At 47.9% G+C, this 18417-nt stretch overlaps 1 protein-coding gene across 3 annotated transcripts in view; it reads right to left on the minus strand.

Moving 5' to 3' along the window:
- Positions 1–18417, minus strand: part of EIF4G1 (eukaryotic translation initiation factor 4 gamma 1) — a 1004595-nt gene that overhangs the window by 371244 nt on the left and 614934 nt on the right. For all 3 annotated transcript variants that reach the window (XM_086944451.1, XM_086944450.1, XM_086944449.1), the window contains one exon: positions 1609–1755. In XM_086944451.1, coding sequence (XP_086800577.1) covers positions 1609–1755 — 147 coding nt within the window. The remainder of the gene's footprint in view (positions 1–1608; positions 1756–18417) is intronic.

Below are 18417 nucleotides of genomic sequence, written 5' to 3' on the forward strand. Positions count from 1 at the left end.
CAACCAAGGATAATTTGGGCTAGCAAGTGCTAGGGCCACAGTGAGTGTAGAATTGTGCCTCCATAGTGCGCAGTGTTAATTAAATGACACTGACACCAACGTAGAACCAGTCAAGAGTAAGCACAATCTTAGCCAGCCCTCCAAGAAACCCAGCTGAGGATTCAAACATTGTGACAGCGGGTTCCCCTTGGACTGTGTACATCATGTATGTGCATCACACACTGCAACACCACCGGGTCTCTGCTCGGATATGCACCCCTGCAGCCCGTCCAGAGGGCTACGAACCCCCCAGGAGAAGTATGATCCCAGCTGCCGGGTTGGTACCATCCACCCGATTACAGTACTCGAGTGACACCAATTTGCATATTGCAGCTAGGAGACTGGACCCTTGTCCCTCCCAGGTAACCCGCTTATGCCCTCTGAGTGCAAATCTGGAGAGCCCTCCGCGGACCTGAGGTGGAGCCTGCTGCCCCACTCTCCTTTTCAGGCTTATAGCAGCACTGTGTTAGCCACAATGTTTTCAATCTCCATGATCAAGGGTGGAAGGGTGGTTGGGCTGGCACCGCTTCGGAAGTGGCGGAAGCCCGCCGTGCGATTTCCTGGCAGCCCGGCCCTTCATGGAGTGGTGGGTGCCTCTGAGGGTTGAAGTGGGTGCCAGCGTGGAGTCTTGCAACGGGGCAGCATTCGCTCCCGGACCCCACCCGCTTGGGATCGCTGTAGGCACGCCGTGTGGGGTTCCTCTGTGCCCACTAGTGGGCAGCCTGGCCTGAGGACAGTGGCAAGCCGCCGCCACTACAGTCTCCGGATAGAGGCCGGTCACTTCGGAAAGCATCCCTCAGTGGTGTTCGTCACTGCCTGTCACGGAAACGCCAGATAATCTACTGCAGTGCTTTTCAAAAGCACAGTAAAAGCAAAAACAATTAAATAAAAGAGCCATGCTAATATTTACCTTTAGAGGCGAACAAAAACTTAACCTTGCTTTCTGCGCTCCGGGGGGGGGGGGAGTGAAAGCACGCCATGCGCGTGATGTGTTGAAACGTCAGCCCTGACGTGCACGCGTGTGGAGTTCACATCTCCTTTCCATACGCGTGCACATCTGTCCCCCTTCGGCAGAGAAACAGACTATAATAGATCTTGCCAAGGCGAGCAGCGAATGCACTGCGTCGCTAGGCGGGACCTAAAAATGGACAAGCAGCACACTTCTTAAATAACTTGGGTCAGAGAGATTGACTACCTTTAGGAACATTTGGCATGCAGAGAAGACAAGAGGTATCATGGTAAAATGGAGGAGACAGTATGAACCCTAATAAGGCAATTACACAAATCCATCCATATGCCACGTGGTCAAGTCCACTATACTTGGCACTACTTTTTCAAGACTGCTGGTTTATAAATGTTAAGAGAAAAACTATGCGCTACTCTAAATGATTAAAATAGGTAATTGAGCACAAAATGAGGTAAGACTACATTTACTATCAACTGAAATTTGCCAAGCAATTACTTTGTTCATTAACACCTCTCCATTGAATCAGCTCTTCAGCTTCAACCTTCAAGAACCTGTGTTCTACATGCAATGCTTAAATTATTATTATTTTTTTTAAATCATACCAGGACAGCTGCATCCATTTCCTTCTGTTTCTTCTCGAACACCTCTGCGTCATCTTTGTCCTTCTCAAATTCCTTCTGGCAACGGTTCAGCAACAGCTTGCGAAAGTTTACAGTCACCGCAGGCTTGTCTGTTGTGGGGACTTTCAGCTGGAAAAGAAAGCATCCCACCACCGTTTCTTTAATAGGTAGCAAAAGTTGACCACTAAAGTATATTTTAAGTATTTTTTTTTTAATATCAGCCACAAGAGGTGTTTCAATTTGATAACAGACGATGAGCAAAGGGCAGAGGTCCCAGGCAACTCGACTGATTGTTAAACAACATTTACCAACCAGGTTCCAGACCATCAGAAATGGTCAACTTATACTGACACCACACCACTAGAGCATAGAATGGTTCCACACAAATTAAAGCTGAAACTGATCAAAGAAGTAGGTCTGGTGTGTGTGCCACTTTAAGTGCAAACAGTTAATATAAGCCAAACAAAGTTTAACAACCGCTAATTCTATAGTTATGTGCCCGGTTTAGGTCCATGTAGCGGGCGATAGCTATCTACATATTTATAACATACAGTTTCTTACCTGTCAGTGCAGCTTGAAGACTTTCTGGATTCACTATGCTGTGCATTATCCCGCCATCTGGTGGTTGAGTAGGAATCATTTCTTTTTTTTGTGGCCCAGGTGGGCGTCGACATCCCACCATTTGGTGTCCTTCGTGACGTTGACGCACTTCCGGCGGAAGCTCCCACCTTTGGTCGCCATCTTTGGAATATTTTTTCTTGTCTTGTGTTATCTTCCTTATATGATCCATTTAGTTAAGATTGCAATTTTATCCTCCTTATCTCCTGTCTCATCTTTCTTGCGGAGGAGGATGGGATCGCTAGTGAATCCAGAAAGTCTTCAAGCTGCAAAACTACACCGACAGGTAAGAAACTATTACGTTTTGCAGCGTGAATCTTTCTGGATTCACTATGCTGTCCATAGACTTAGGAGCGGGTTGTCCTTATTGTGGTGGTTGGGTGGTAGAGGAGCACTGGTTACTGAAAATGTGTTGTAAGACCTTCTGTCCCACTTGCGCTTCCTTATTCATCTGAATATCCACACGGTAGTGCTTAGTGAATGTGTGCACTGAAAACCATGTTGCAGCTTGGCAAATGTCTTGAATAGGTGTGTTTGCTAGAAACGCAATTGTTGCTCCTTTCTTCCTAGTAGAGGGAGCTTGAGCTGCTCCTTGCAACTCTTGTCGTGCCCGCTTGTGGCAGAGTTGAATTGCTTGTGCAATCCACTGTGCAATGGTATCTTCGGTGACTGGCCGTCCCAAAAAACTGCTGGCAAAGGATACAAAGAACTTTTGTTTTCCTGCACTCCTTTGTCCTTTCTATATAGTGCATGACAGCCCTTCTGGCATCCAGTAAGCCCTTCTGGCCTCCCTTAAGCGCCTTGAGACCCTCTGGGTGAGTAGCGCGCTATACAAATTTTAAACTTAACTTGACTACTGCGCTTGTAGTAGGTTGTTGGAAAAAACTTTGCATTTGGATTGTTTGGTTACTGTGGAATCGAGACACCGCCTTTGGCATGAAGTGTGGGCTAGTTCTCATTACAATCCGGTCGCTGTGTATTTCTAGGTAGGGCTCTTGGAGTGTTAGCGCTTGCAATTCACTTACTCTCCGTAGCAACGTGATAGCCACTAAGAAGGCTGTCTTTAGTGTGAGCATGTGCAGTGTCGCCTTGTGAATAGGTTCAAAGGGAGCCTTCATCAATAGAGTTAGCATCACGTTGAGGTTCCAGGTCGGTGCTGGCATCCTTTTTGGGGGTGCGACCTTTTAGCTCCATCCAGAAATTTTTCACCACTTGGGAGGTGAAGAACTCTTCCCTGTTTCTCCCCTCGTGTAGCTACTATCACCGCTAAGTGCACCCTTCGAGATGTGTAGCTTAGTTGGCTTTGTAGCAGATGTGTTCAGTATTTCTGTACTGTGGATTCCCTTGTGATCTTCCGTTGTAGTTTCTTCTTGATGCACCATTGGGAGAACTTTTTCCATTTTGCTATGTAGCACTTCCTTGTTGTCAGTCTCCTCGCCTTTCTGAGTACTGCCATAGTACTTGCCGGTAGTTTGAGGTGTGCAAATTCTAGGTCTTCAGGAGCCATGCTGCTAGGCTGAGGCTCTATGGCTCTGGGTGCAGTACCTTACCGTTCTGCATGGTTAGCAGGTCCCTTCTTTTTGGGAACCTGTGTGCTGGCTCTTGTGCCATTTCTACTATCTGTGAGAACCACGAGTGTCTGGCCCACTGAGGAGCTATCAGTATTAGCGTCATGTTGCTGATCCTGCATTTGTTGAGTACCCTGTGCATCAGTGGTATTGGTGGGAAAGCTTATGCAAAAGTCTTTGACCAACTGATCTATAGTGCATTCCCTTTTGACCAATGGTCTGGTTGTCTGGATGCAAAGCATTTTGCATTCTGGTGTCTATTTGCGATGTTTCCCACCTTTGGAATCTTTACTTTACTTCTTGCAGGGTGATCTCCCATTCGTGGGATGCCGACGTCTGTCTGCTGAGTGGGTCTGCTTCTACATTGTCGTTCCCTGGTAGATGTATTGCTAGTAGGTCTATTCTCAGTGGAATGGCCCATGTACATATCCATTTCTCCTGTGCTAGATTCGATAGCGCTATTGAGTGTGTTCCTCCTTGCTTGTTGATGTAGAACATGGTCGTGGTGTTGTCTGTCTCGATCAACACCCTGTTCCCGTACTGCTCCTTCGGATATGCTTTTAAGTCCAGGAACACTGTTTTTAGCTCTAGGTTGTTGAAGTGTTTTACCGCATCTTTCTGTGGCCATAACCCCCTCACCTTGAGTTGGTTCATTTGCGCGCCCCATCCCAGGTGGGAGGCATCTGTTGTGATGGTCACTGTTGGAGTTGGTGGTGTGAATGGCTTCCCCTGTGCTGCGTTTTCTTTGTCGCACCACGCTATTTCCTGCTGCACTGCGTGTGTTACAATCACTAGATCTTCCCAACTCCCTGTTGCTTTTGACCATTGCGGTTGGAGCCATTCTTGGATTAGCCTCTTGTTGAGTCGAATATTTGGAACTAGGTGTATGCATGAAAGCATCATTCCCATGAGCTTGCGGTCAGAGCTTGCCCCCTTGTGTTCGCGATGGGTCTCCTTCATTAGTGCCCGTGTTCTCCTCATACTGGGAACACTTAGCCTTGTATGGTGTTGATCTCTGCCCCATGGAATAGCTTCACCTGTTCTGGTTCTGTTGAGGATTTCCCAAATTTATTGAAAACCCTAGTTGCATTAGCGTTTGAGTAACCTGCTGAATGTGTTTGCATTGGCTGGATGAGTTTGCCTTTACAAGCCAGTCGTCTAGGTACGGGGTATACGTGTATCCTTTGCCTTGGTGCGGACTTTAGCCCGAATGCCAGGACTGAACTGGTAGTGAGTTTCCTTGATCACAAATCTTAGTAGGTGTTTGCGTCTTTTGTTCATGGGGATGTGTAGGTAAACGTCTATTAGATATATTATTGCTGTGTAATCATCCCCTTCCTGTATCTGGGGTATTACTTCTTGCAGAGATTTCATATTGAATCTTTGAGTCCTTACAAATTTGTTTAAGAACCGTAGGTCCAGGATAGGTCTTAACGTTTCGTCAACTTTTGGTACAAAGAATAGTGGTTTCTTTCGTTGTACGGTACAGTCTCTATTGCATCCTTCTTTAGGAGATCCTGTGCCTCTAGCAGCAAGAGTGATAGTTATGCTGTAGAGTGTCCCTCTTAGTTTGGCCTTTTGTTTGGAGGTGACCTTTCTAGTTCTGTGCAGTAGCCGTGTTTTATGATGTTCAGTATCCAATTGTCGGTTGTGACCTTCCACTCCTGCAAGAAGTGTCTGGTTCTGCCTCCTATAGGTGTTGTATTTGAGGAACTGTTTGTCTTGTGGTATTAATAGTTTGTCTTTTCCCTTGTATTGTCACCCCCCCCCCCAGAGGTGTTGTGTGGGTAGGCATCCTCCTTACAGCGGAGTCACTTTGAGGTGGGTTTCTGTCCTCCTCTTGTCCGACTTCGTCTGGTCGAGCACCCTCGAAAGGATTGGCCCCGTGGCTGGTACTGCCAGCTTTGCTGTTGCTTTCTCAGTTGCTGTGTCTGATTGCCTCCTTGGTAACCCTGTTGGAAGGCTTGATGTGATGTTCCCGGCTGGCTGTTTCCTCTGCCTGCCGGTCTCCTTGAGGGGGTGCCACTTCTCATCCCCCTGAACTGCAGCGCTCACATGGACCTTGCTGCTTCATTGTCCTTTTTTAGCTGCTTAAGTTTTTCGTCAACCGGAGTGCCGAACAGTTGTTCTCCGTTGATTGGTGTTTTCAGGATTTTATTTTGGACTTCTGGCTTGAAGCCAGAGATCCTCAGCCAGGCATGCCTTCTCTCAGTAACCCCGATCATCTGCCTACTGGATGTCTCAGCTGCATCCAGGGCCGATTTTAGGCATGTGTTGACCATGTTTCTGCCTTCTTCCACGAGGTGGTATGCCCTCTGTTGTAACTGCTCCGGGAAATGTTTGAGCAGTTGGCAGACTTCCTCCCAATGCTGGTATGCATTTCTGTTAAGGCATTTGAGTTGGCGATGCGCCATTGAATCGCTGCACTCCTCTCCATTTTCCTCCCTATGAGGTCCATCCTCCTGCTCCCCTTGTCTGGAGGACGTCCGGAGTTAGTGGGTACATTGGCCCTCTTCCTAGCTGTCAATGTGATTATCGAGTCAGCAGGTACTGATCCCCGAATGTATGCTGGGTCTTGTGAGGAATGTTTATATTTCTTTTCTGTCCTCGGGGTCACAGACTTACATACAGCTGGCTCCCTGAAGGCCTCCCTGCCCTGGTCCAGTACACTTGGGAGCATGGGTAGGAATTGGCTCCTGGTCTGTGTAGGAAGCAGAGTCTCCAGGAGAAAACATGCTTTTGGCTTCTCCTCCTCTAGCTTCACTCCTCAAGTGGCTGCAGCGTTCTTTAGGACCATATTGCATATGCCAATGTCGTCCGGTGGCGAAGGCCTCGACGGATAGGACTACACCCTCTTCTGGGTTTTCGGCATCAAGATCCTGCCACTCCAGGTCTTGCGCCTCTGAGGATGTCAAGTCCTGGTAGGTCTGTTGACTCTACGCCTTCTGCCTCAAAGTAATCTAGGCCTCTTCCTCCTGTTCTTCGGCTGGTTCCAGCAGTTCAGGGTCCTCGACCACTTCTTTGAGCTCTGCTTCGGCTGCGGGCTTCGAAGGGACGGTGTACCGGCTCATCCAGTCTTCTAAATCCTTAGTCATCTGGAGGATGTTTGCCATTTCGTCTTTGAGCCTTCTCCTCTTCTCCAACTCTGCCATCTGTTCAGCATCGAGAGCTCCGGTGCTTCGCTTCCTGTTAGTCAGCCTCTAAATCGCCTTTAACTCTTTTTCCCTCTGCGTCGTGCGGTCCTTTTTAAGACTGGGCTTAGACTACCTAGGTTTCTCCAGAGTTCGACACCTGGGAGTCCTTTTTGCAAGATCCGCTGGGCTGTTTGTCCTTGGGTGCAGCTAGGGCGTCGAGAGTTGACAGCGGCGCTCTTTGAGGACTTTGCATCACTCTTTCGAGCGTCGGTCGGGGGCTTTTAGGTCGACTACTCTTACCTCCTTCGCCTACTTCTCGGTCTCGACGACTGTAGTGTCTTCTGGTCCCTCCACCATGTTGTCCTCTTCCCCATTGGAGAGGCCCAAGTCTGAGTGATGGGGGTGGCCCTTGCCCCTGCATGGTGTAGTTTGCCCTTCCCTGCCTCTACCGAACTGAGGAGCTTGGGTGTGAACGCCGAGCAAGCGTTGCAGTCTTCGCTTCGATGGTCGAGCGGTAGGCAGAGGTAGCAAACTGGGTGTTGGTCCTTCAACACGTATTTGTTGTGGCAATCGTTGCAGAATTTGAATAGAGTTTTGTCCATCTCCGTGCTCAGGAAGCCCCCTGTGTGCGCATTCTCCGTTGGACATCGAAGTTCTTGGTGTTTGCCTTCCTCTTCGTCATCCCGGTTGTCCGGCCTGCAGTCTGTGTGCTGAAATCTCCAACCTTCACTGGTTTTTGCTGATTTGTCGATTCCTTCTTAAAAAATTACTAGTACTCTTCCGTGACGATCCAGATCCAACGGCAGAAAAATGAATCTGAAGATGGCGACCAAAGGTGGGAGCTTCTGCCGGAAGGGCGTCAACGGATTGCACTAACTAGCGTAAGGATTTTTTCCTGAGGCGGAAGCCGGGAAAAAGGATTACTGCTTTTTTAAACCTTTTAAAATTGCCTGTTTTGCACATTTGTAACTTGTCTCCCACTCGTCTCCATATCGCGCTAGTCCCCCCGCCCACACAGACTGGAGCTGCTGTGGCCGTCCCATGCGCTGATTGGTAGGCACAGGACCCCGCCCACACTACTACATAAGCAGCGAGTCTTCCCTAACGCCAGTTGATTGCACTAATTAGCGTAAGGATGTTTTCCTGAGGCGGAAGCCGGGAAAAAGGATTACTGCTTTTTTAAACCTTTTAAAATTGCCTGTTTTGCACATTTGTTACTCATCTCCCACTCGTCTCCATATCGCGCTAGTCCCCCCCCCCCCCCCGCCCACACAGACGACTGGAGCTGCTGTGGCCGTCCCAAGCGCTGATTGGTAGATACTGGGGGGTACGGACTAGTAGCTCTCCTGACCACGCCCACCACTACGTATATATGCAGGCGCCATTTCGTACGCGCAGCGGGCGTGCCAAAGGCAAGCCCGTCTGCGCCCGTCCGCGCCCTGCCGGGACCAGTGGCATGCAATGCCGCCCATCCTACTCACTATTCCAGGTCCGACCTAATGGACTTTAGAAACAGCGCCCAGGGCCTTCTATCGAGGGAGACTCTTAGTCGACTCTGTAAGTATGGCATTCTGAGTCATGGCTATCATTTGACAACTCCTGCAAACAACCAGGTTCAGTCTGTCCCACTTCTCCCCTCGCTTACTATTCTCTACCTAAACACCCGTTCCCTTGTCAAACACCAGCTGGATATTTTTCTGCTGCTGGACATGGAGAAACCGGACATCCTCCTACTCACTGAGACGTGGCTAACTCCTGATTCCGCCCCCGATATAATAGCGGCCCTCCCACCTAACTATTATATTATTCACGCAGACCGTGCCACGGGGAAAGGGGGGGGGTGGAGTTGCAGCAATTATCCGCTCTAATCTGGTAGTCACTACCCTGACGCGCCTCCCGTTAGAAAACACAGACAACCTTGTGCTGAAAATTTCCACCCCCTGCATGACGATAGCTTGTATCCTCTTATATAGACCCCCAAACTCTATGCCATCGTTCCCTATGTCCCTGAGTGACCAAATTGCTAATTTAGCACTCGAACATGCCAGGGTCTTTCTAGTAGGAGACCTAAACTACTGGTATAAAGATACCCTTGAGGGCCCTCAATCGGCCGAACTGACTGATCTCATGACCAACTTGAACTTCACTCAACTAGTGCTTTCCCCTACCCATTGCAAGGGTCATATCTTAGACCAGGTGTGGTCTAATACCATCCGCGTAACCACCCCTACCATTGTGCCATGCCTCTGGTCAGACCATCTCTTCCTTAAATTCAAACTATGTACTATCCCGGCTACAACTACCGCACCAGCTGCTGGCGGGTTAGCCAGGAACTAGAACGCAATGGACAAAACTGCCTTTTTACAGTCACTAGCTAATACCATCCCACCGTCTCAGAGCAAGATTAACTCTTCAGTATCCACTCTTACTAGCTGGCTACAAGCGGCCAGCGATATTCATGCCCCTTATAAAAAAAAACAGACTGGCACGGCGGGCTAATGCTAACAGATGGTTCTCCTCCGATCTAAAATTCATGAAATCGGCTTTGCGACAGTTAGAAGGCCAATGGCGCTGCAAATAAAATCCTGAGTTAAAATTGAACTATACAAAGGCCAGGAAGGAGTACGATTGCCATCTCTGCAGCCAAGGCGGCTTATTTCTCGTCCCGAATCCTAGAATCCTCAAATAAATCTAAGGATATCTTTTCGATCCTTAATGAACTGACAAATCTGGACAATGTCAGACCCAAGATAACTCCCACCCAGTCTCTGTGATTCACTCAACATTTACTTCACTGATAAAATCACAGATATCAAAGCTAGCATTCTCCAACCGTCTTCCCTTCTTACCACTGGTATGACAATAAAGCCTAACAGTGGCACCCTTAGCAGGTTTTCACCCATAACCCTGGACCAACTTCAGGAACTACTGACAAGAGTAAAATCTGGCGCACCCTCAGATAGCTGCCCTCCCCACATCTTGAAAGAGTGTTTCTCCACACACCCGGCCCCTGCCCTTATACTCCTGAATGACTCCTTGACCGCCGGCGTAGTCCCTTTAGCGTTTAAAGAGGCCACGGTCATCCCGCTCCTAAAAAACACCCGGGGCTGACCCAGCAGGTAAAGCTAACTACAGACCCATCTCCTTACTGCCTTAACTGGCTAAAGTTCTGGAGGCTCATGTGGCTAAATGCATCTCTAACTTCCTTGAGGAATCCTCCTGCTTTCATTCTCATCAGGCAGGTTTTCGCCAGCCCACTCAACTGAGGCAGTAGGCTGAGACACGCTCCCCACAGGCCCTGGTGCTCCTGGACTTGTCGGCCACATTCAACACGGTCGACCACAACATCTTGATCGATCGTGTCGGACAGGCCGGCATACGGGACACGGCGGCCTGTTGGTTGAGGTCCTTTCTGGAAAACCGCAGTCAAGCAGTACGTCTTGTAGAACTAACAGGTGCCAAACAACCCATTACATGTGGAGCGCCACAGGGCTCCTCCTTATCACCTCACCTATTCAACTTATACATACTTCCTCTGATTCAGGCCCTTCGAGACGAACAGGTGAGGGTTTTCAACTATGCCGATGACTTACAACTACTTTTCACCATCGACAACACTGAAAACTCTATCCTGCACTTTCAGTCAACCATGCGATTCATCAAATCTTGGATGGACCAAAACCAGCTGAAACTGAACCCAGGAAAAACCGAGTTGGTTCTTACTGGGGACAGCGCCAAGCACTGGGGTCCACATTATTGGCCTTCAGATTTAGGTCCAGCTCTGACACCCTCTTCATCGGCCAAAACACTCGGAGTCATCGTTGACTGCGAACTTTCACTGAAAGCACAAGTAGGCCAGGTGGTCTCCGTGTTTTTTTGAGCTAAAAAAAATTCGGAAGGTCCGTCGCCTACTCACGCCCGAGGTAACCACCCAGGTCGTGATCTCCACAGTTCGGTCCCATTTGGATTACGCGAATGCCATTTATCTAGGTCTTCCTAACTACTTATCTAAACGTCTCCAGATGGTACAGAACTATGCCGCGAGGCTAATTCTAAATCAGCCGAGGCGGCAGGCAGCCACTCCCCTACTTAGGAAATTGCACTGGCTCCCAGTCACTCAGCATTGTGCCTTTAAAACTGGCTGTCTGATATTTAAATCTCTGTATTGCAAAAGCCCTAAATTCATTGACCAACTAATCATCAGATACACACCATCGCGAAACCTACGCTCACTCCATCAGAGCCTCCTGCTGACGCCTCCTTTCAAACTTAAGCTCGCTGGAGGCCGTAGGCTCGCAACACTTGCCCCTCACCTATGGAACACCTTCCCTCTGGAGATTCGAAACTGCCAAGACATTCTCTCCTTCCGGAAAGCCTTGAAGACCTGGCTCTTCAGACAAGCACTTTAATAACGCTCCACCCCTCATCCACGCTTATGTTACTGTTGACTTTAGCGCCAAGAAACCAATCGGTGATAGCGTGCTTAATAAATATCTTAACAACATAACATAACATAACGCCACGAAGGACACCAAATGGTGGGATGTAGACGCCCACCTGGGCCACGAAAAAAAAAAAGAAAAAAAACACGATTCCGGACCCACGCTGCAAAACATTGCTTAGCTATACGTACATGGCAAGTATGTTTATTATAAGTAATCTGCATCTCATAGGATAAGCAGAGCAGGCACTTAAACTGACAGAGTCCCTGCATGTCACAACTTCACCATGCAGCAGTCTGGTATCTCTGTGAGGGATGTCCAGTTTGTGACCAAGACCGGTCCAACATTCTCTCCCGCCAGGTAATGGGATTGGATTATCCCTTGGGGGGAGATTCTTGGATTTACACCTACACACTCAAGGCACAGTAGGGCTCGCATAGTAGGAGTATGCCTAATTACTATATTGTATTATATGCCTGCAAATATGCATTGCCTTGGCACCATGGTAGAAGGATAATGTTTACCCACTAAACATCTGTTCTGTGCATGTACAGATGTGGAGTCAAATGCTTTGCATACTCCTTCCATCTAGTGTTGGGTGCAGTTTGTTTTTCTTCGAAGAGGTCTTTTCCAGTCACGAGGTAGGAGACCCCTGCGCATAGACTACCTTGTTCGATTGTTTTCCCGCAAAGGGTGAGGATGGAGTTAGTATGAGTAGAATAGAGATGTCCATGCTGATGTATGTATACTAAAGAACTGCAGCAGCGACAGGTACCTGGGGAGGCGGGTGGGCACATGTGACTCTACAGCTGTACATGCCAAGAACAGATGTTTACTGGGTAAGTAACTGTTAAGAGGGTGGTTCTGACCATCTGAACCACCTGTTTTTTTTACTTTCCGAACACCTAATTGTTGAGCTTTTACTATGGGAGAGCGTCAGCACGCGAGGGTCCTGGCCAGTCGGGGAGCAGTCAGGGCCAGCGGGGGTGGGGTCCCAGAGCAGCTCTCCGACAAGGCGGAAATGCAGGGTGCCTGGGTGGGATCGGGCACCAGAAAAGAGAAGGGCGGCCGGGGTGGGCTCCCCGAGCCCAGCATAGCTCACCTGGCAACAAGAGGTCCAGGTGGGACCAGGCCCCCAAAGGAGATCTGAAGCGGCGGCAGCCTGCCCATGAGGGCAGCGCAGTTCTCCCCGAGCAGCGGGGGGAGCCGCTGCTCCATTATTCACGGGCCTAAAGAAATAGTACCATAATACCTTGCAGGCCCAGACCAGTCTGCGAGCAAATACAGCTCGTTCTGTGTGGTGACCCCAGAAGGACAGGGTCACCCTAAGTGGGTGACAAGTTGCTGGGGGGAGCTGCAGGAGCAACGCAGACTCCCCCAGCACAAAGAGGTGAAGGTCCCTGTTGTAAAGTCATCCTGTGCCCTGTGCACCCCCCAACTTTTTGCTGACTGGAACTGGTGTTACTCTGGGCTCTGTTTAACCATTCCCAGGGCCAGTAATCTATAATGTACACCCGTATAAAATTAGTTTTTATATACCTGGGTAAATTGACATTGTTTTAAAGTGCTGCTCAAATTCGACTTCGATTCTAGGAGCACTGGGTAATATTTCTGCAGATTCAGAACCTCTGAAGTCTCCCCTAGTTGAAAAAGAGGTGGGGGTGCTGTAGAAATTAGGGAAATACGTATAAAATATGTTTTTATAAGCCCTGGTGCTAGAGAACTGGCCCAAGTCATTTTCCCCACTGCAAACCCCATGGCCCATAGGTTAACATTGCAGGAAGTTATTAAATAACTCTTGATAGGAAGTACCTAGAGCCCCCATTCAAAGACTTCTCAGAATAGCAGTGCTAAATCCAACAATATCATTGTTGAATTTCTCCTAAAATGTACATACAAGAAGTTAAGACTTTGTAAGTCCAAAGACAGCCTTCCAGTGGTCTGACCTGATTGGTCAAAGTGGATTAGCCAGGCTGCTTTTAAGAAGGGATGAAGAACCCCTAGGGTTAATAACTCTGCTGGGAGGGCAGTGTGCTGGTCTATAGGAATGCCAGACCAGGGGGTGGAGTCGTAAACCAGGCTCTTTAAAGGCAGAGGGGAGGCCTGGCTTTCAGTTTCAGGGCTAGGCTTAAGGAAGGTATGTGCACATGGTAGGCGGAGAGGCCATGGAAATAAGCCATCCCAGGGGGTGTGTTTAGCCAGCTCTTACCTCCTTGCTGGAGGATTTGGATGATTGGTGCACTCTGGGACAAAATAATGCCACACTCTACAGGATGTGGTCATAACTGAGGAGTTGCCCTGCTCTCATTGGTCAGAAGTGACCTGGTGCTTGACCCAGAAAATTATGAATATGTATCTGAGAGGGGCAGAGCCCTCCAGATTTGCTGCTTGAAACTTACTGAAGCAAGAAGTGCCCTGCTGTGAAGTTTTGCTGTGCTGCAATGATTTCTAAGGCCTGACCTCTGAAGACCGCACCAACTGAAAAAGCAGCCCTGTGGATTACCTTGCTGCAAAAGGACTAAAGAGTTGACTCCCTGCAAGCTACAGGTTAACAGAGCTCACCTGGACATTCCCACAAAGAACCAGTGGATGTGTACGGGTTTTGTTAAAGTGGATTGTGGAATTGAAGTCTCACACTTTCAAGAACCTTCTTGGAGATTCCAGAACCTTGGATTGTGTGTTGGATACTTTGGGACCTGCTTCAGGAAGGAGTTCCAACTGGACCTGCCTGCTGGAGAAGGCTCAACACATTTGGTGAGATTCTCCAGAACCATGTTTAAAGGTGTCCCTGTCAGAGAAAACGAAATGACTAAAAGGGGCACTGTTGGTTTCTAAGCACTAGTAAGTGACTCATCTTTACAAATTCATATCTCTGGTTCCCTACAGTGGATTGTTTTTCTTTTGGTGTCATTTAAAAGATAAAAAAATCTATTTTGATTCTATTTTGTGTTGTGTCTTAATTTTTTAATGAAATGGTGTTTTAAAATGCTTTACATACCTGTCTTTGAAGTTAAGCCTGTCTGATCGCAGCCACGTTACCAAGGGTTGAGCATAGGAATACTTTTCTAAGCCCTATGCTGGGTCCTATCATGTGTTAGTGGCCTTATTGCTAGTGGCAGACTTACATTTGCCCCCTACCAATAATCCACTTTCCAACAGCCTCTCTTTAAGTCTCTGGGGACTCCATGGAAATTACCTCTCAATTGCTCAGCCAGCGGTAAACAGCAACCTGGGGCTGGAACTTTTGTTTTTGAAATGCATTATAACTTATCAGCTGTGATAGTCATTTTAAGTGATGCTTAAGGAAAATGCTACTTACCAGTAAGCATCTATTCTTGGCATGTGGAGCTATAGAGTAATATACTTTAGCACAGATCGCTATCTGGTGTTGGGCTCAGATGTTTACAGTTTGTTTTTGTTGAAGAAGTCTTTGTTAGTCACGAGATAGGTGACTCCTCCTTATGGTGACAGTGCGCATGGGCACCCCAGATTGTTTTTCGCCATGAAGAGGAATGATTGCATTAGTAGGAAAGTAGAAAAGGATGTCCATGTGTAATGGATCTAAGTAAGATAATACTGCAACAGATAAAGGTATCCGGGGAGGTGGGTGGGCGTATACAACTCTACAGCTCTATATGCCAAGAACAGATGCATACTGGTAAGTAGCATTTTCAGTTCGAGGCATACGAGCTGTAGATTGTATACTTTAGCATCGATTATATAGCAGTTGTCCTCCTTAGCGGTGGCAACCTAGATCCGTTCAGTGGTCTGAAAAAGTGTTCTCAATACAGCCTGGCCAACACTAGCTTGTTGCTTTGCTTGCACACCTACACAATAGTGTTTGGTGAGTGTGTGTGTGGTGTAGACCAAGTTGCTGCTTTGCAGATGTCATCTAGGAGAATGTTCCCTAAGAATGCCATAGAAGCCAAAGCCCCTAGTTTGTGTGTGAAATGAGCTCTAGGGGGAATGGGTAGCGTGCGTTTAGCTTCGAGATAGCATATTTTGATGCACTTCAAACATCTTGCAATTCCTGTGTTTGAAATGGGATTTCCCTTGTGAGGTGGGGAGAAAGATACAAAGTTGTTTAGCCTTGTTTGGTTCTTTCTATGTAGTATAGTAACGCCCTTTCGACGTCTAGTACGTGAAGAGCACATTCTGCCACTGAGTCTGGTTGAGGGGGGAAAAAAACTGGGAGTATAACAGACTGATTAAGGTGTTTGAGGTAAGCGGCTATAGCAGCGAGATGTAGCCGCATAGATGTATATGCCTAATTACATTGTTGTATATGCAAGAGATGACAGCTAATGTTTTGTTATTTGTACAATAAACAACAAATCGCTTCCACTTTGCTTTATAGCATGCTCTTGTGGTAGGACGTCTAGCCTCTGATGAAATTCATACAATTTGGTGGGAGATTGAGGTAGCCAGACTCTAGGACCTCAAGAGCCAGATGGCAAGATTGAGTTGATTGGGATCTGGATGTCTTATCTCTCCATGGTTCTGTGTAAGAAGTTTGGGTGAGCGGTGTAGCTTTTAATGCAGAACTATTGAGTTCCAAGAATGTTGTGAACCATGGTTGTCGGGCCCATTTTGGAGCAACTAGGATCACTGAGGGAATGCTGTTTGAGTTTCCGAACCACTAACTGAATGAGCGGGAGAGGCGGAAACCCGTAAGCAAATTTGTCTGACCAGTTCATACATCGCGCATTGCCTTTGGACAATGGGTGTGGCTACCTGGAGGCGAAGTTTTTGGATTTTGTGTTGTAATGTGTGGCGAACAGATCTATGTCTGGGTGTCCCCACACTTGAAAGAATAGAAGAACTTGAGGATGAAGTTCCCATTTGTGGATATGCTGTGTTTGTCGACTGAGCAGATCAGAGATCTAATTGTGTACTCCTGGGTGATGTTCCACGAGGAGGTATATCTTTTGAGGAATAATCCATTTCATAGTTTGCGCTAGGCGTGAAAGAGTCACCCCCCTGCCTTTTAATGCAATACATTGCCGTCATGTTGTCTGTACGTATTAGGACAGCTTTGCCTAGTAGCAAAAGTTGGAAAGACTAAATGTTAAAAAGATTGCTTGATTTATATGGAGTGGTTTGTTGAGGGAGCCATAAGCCCTGAACAGTTTGACTTTGTAGATGAGCTCCCCAGCCGGTGATCAACGCATCTGTTAGAACTATTTGTGGAACCGGGCCAAGGAACGGCCACCCTTTGGAAAAGTTTTGTGCATTCCATCACTGCAGAGAGCGATGTGTGCAGCCGTCCACCAACACCAGTCAGATGACTTGGAGCCTGGTTCAACTGATGTGCTAAGCATTCCTGCAAGGAAAGCTCCTGGAGTCTTGCATAAGGGACGATGAGGATGCAAGAAGCCATCATCCTGATTAACGGCATAAACTCAAGCTGGCAACGAGTGTGGAGGCTGAAATTGTAATATTAAAGCCGGCATGGAGTGAATCCTGCCTGGATTGGGGTATGCTAGAGCTTTTGAGGTGTCTAAAGTGGGTCCTAGATGCTATTGGATGGTTCAAGGTGAGACTGGTCTAGGTTTAATGTGAAACCTAAGTCGTGAAGTAGATGGATAGTTTTGTGTGTGGGCTGTACGCCACTGTTGTGGGATTTGGATTTTATGCGCCAGTCGTCCAGATAAGGGAACACATGGATGTGTTGCCTGTTAACACTGAGGCATTGGTGAGGCTCTGGGTTCCGTGGTTACTCCGAATGGAAAGACTTTGAACTGAATATGTTGTCCATCCACCATGAACCTGAGATACCTTCTATGAGAGAGGTGAATAGGAATAGGATAGTAGACAGGGAAGTCACTGCTTGGTGGTAGGGGAGCTACGGGTGTTATTACCCAGGCCTCTGCTGCCCTTGTTACCTCCCCTAAAGAATTCTTTGGAAAAGAAGCTCTGATTGCGGCTTTTGTAGAATGAGGATGGGTGCTCGGATGTGTTGGTTTTGGAACCAGCCCTAAAAAAGGAGCGTCAAAAGGAGCCCCTAGAAGAAGATAACTGCAAGGCTCCCATAGACATGGCAGTTTGTGTCCTTTTTCATCTATTCTTGAATGAATGAAAAATTAATGAAAAAAGCTCTATTCGATTTCAAAGTGCGACAGTCTTTGGGTCTACGGCCTTTTTAGGAAGTCTTGCTCGGTCCCGGGGTACCGGAAGGCTTGGTAATGGTCTTCGGAGCAGAGCCAGAAGGCGGGGCTTCTGAAGCAATGTTTCGGTGTCGCAGATAAGGCCTCTTGTTGATGCTTTGACCGGAGCCTTATCTGGAGGTAGAGGCAGGGTAGGGGCTTTAGTACTCACGGTTTGCCCCGGTGGGATGTCGTCATTAGAGTCCGACTGGTCTTAGACTGTGACGAGCTCTAGGTCGCAGTCCGCTGCCTCTAGAAGTTCATGTTAGTCGTCGAAAATGTTTTCCGGTTCAGGTGCCTGTCCCTGCATCTCTCGTCGAGCAGATCTTCGGTTCCGGATAGTTCTCTTCGACCGGAACTGAGCACAAGCTGGACAGTCTTCCTCGTTGTGCTCTGGAGACAGGCACTTGTTGCATACTGTATGCTTATCGCTACGTGGAAACTTTAAACAACATTGTGGGCATCTTTTGAACGGGGTAGTTTCTATCAACGGGAGGCCCATGAGGCGTCGAAAAGGCCCAACGGCCCACGTAGACTACCAGAGATGGATGAAAAGAGTTGTCGAGTCGAGGGATACCGAGCGGAAACAATACCATCGGACTTATGAGGTTTTTGGCCTTAGAAATTAGGAAAAACTTTGGTCCCGAAGTTGGAGTTGTCAAAGTGCATCTGAACCCAATGGCGGAGAAAAACAATCTGAAGATGAAGATGCCCATGCGCACTATAGTCCAGGGGAGGAGTCGCCTATCTCGTGATACTTCGAACTCATCCAAGACAACAAGGTGCAAACATTCGGACCCAACACTAGGCGGCGATCTATGCTTAGATATGAATTCAGCAGCCCACATGTCTCGAACATAGGGATTTTGAATGCTTTCGGCAT

This window comes from Lissotriton vulgaris, chromosome 11, assembly GCF_964263255.1.
Source record: "Lissotriton vulgaris chromosome 11, aLisVul1.2, whole genome shotgun sequence".
NCBI classification, from domain to species: Eukaryota; Metazoa; Chordata; class Amphibia; order Caudata; family Salamandridae; genus Lissotriton; species Lissotriton vulgaris.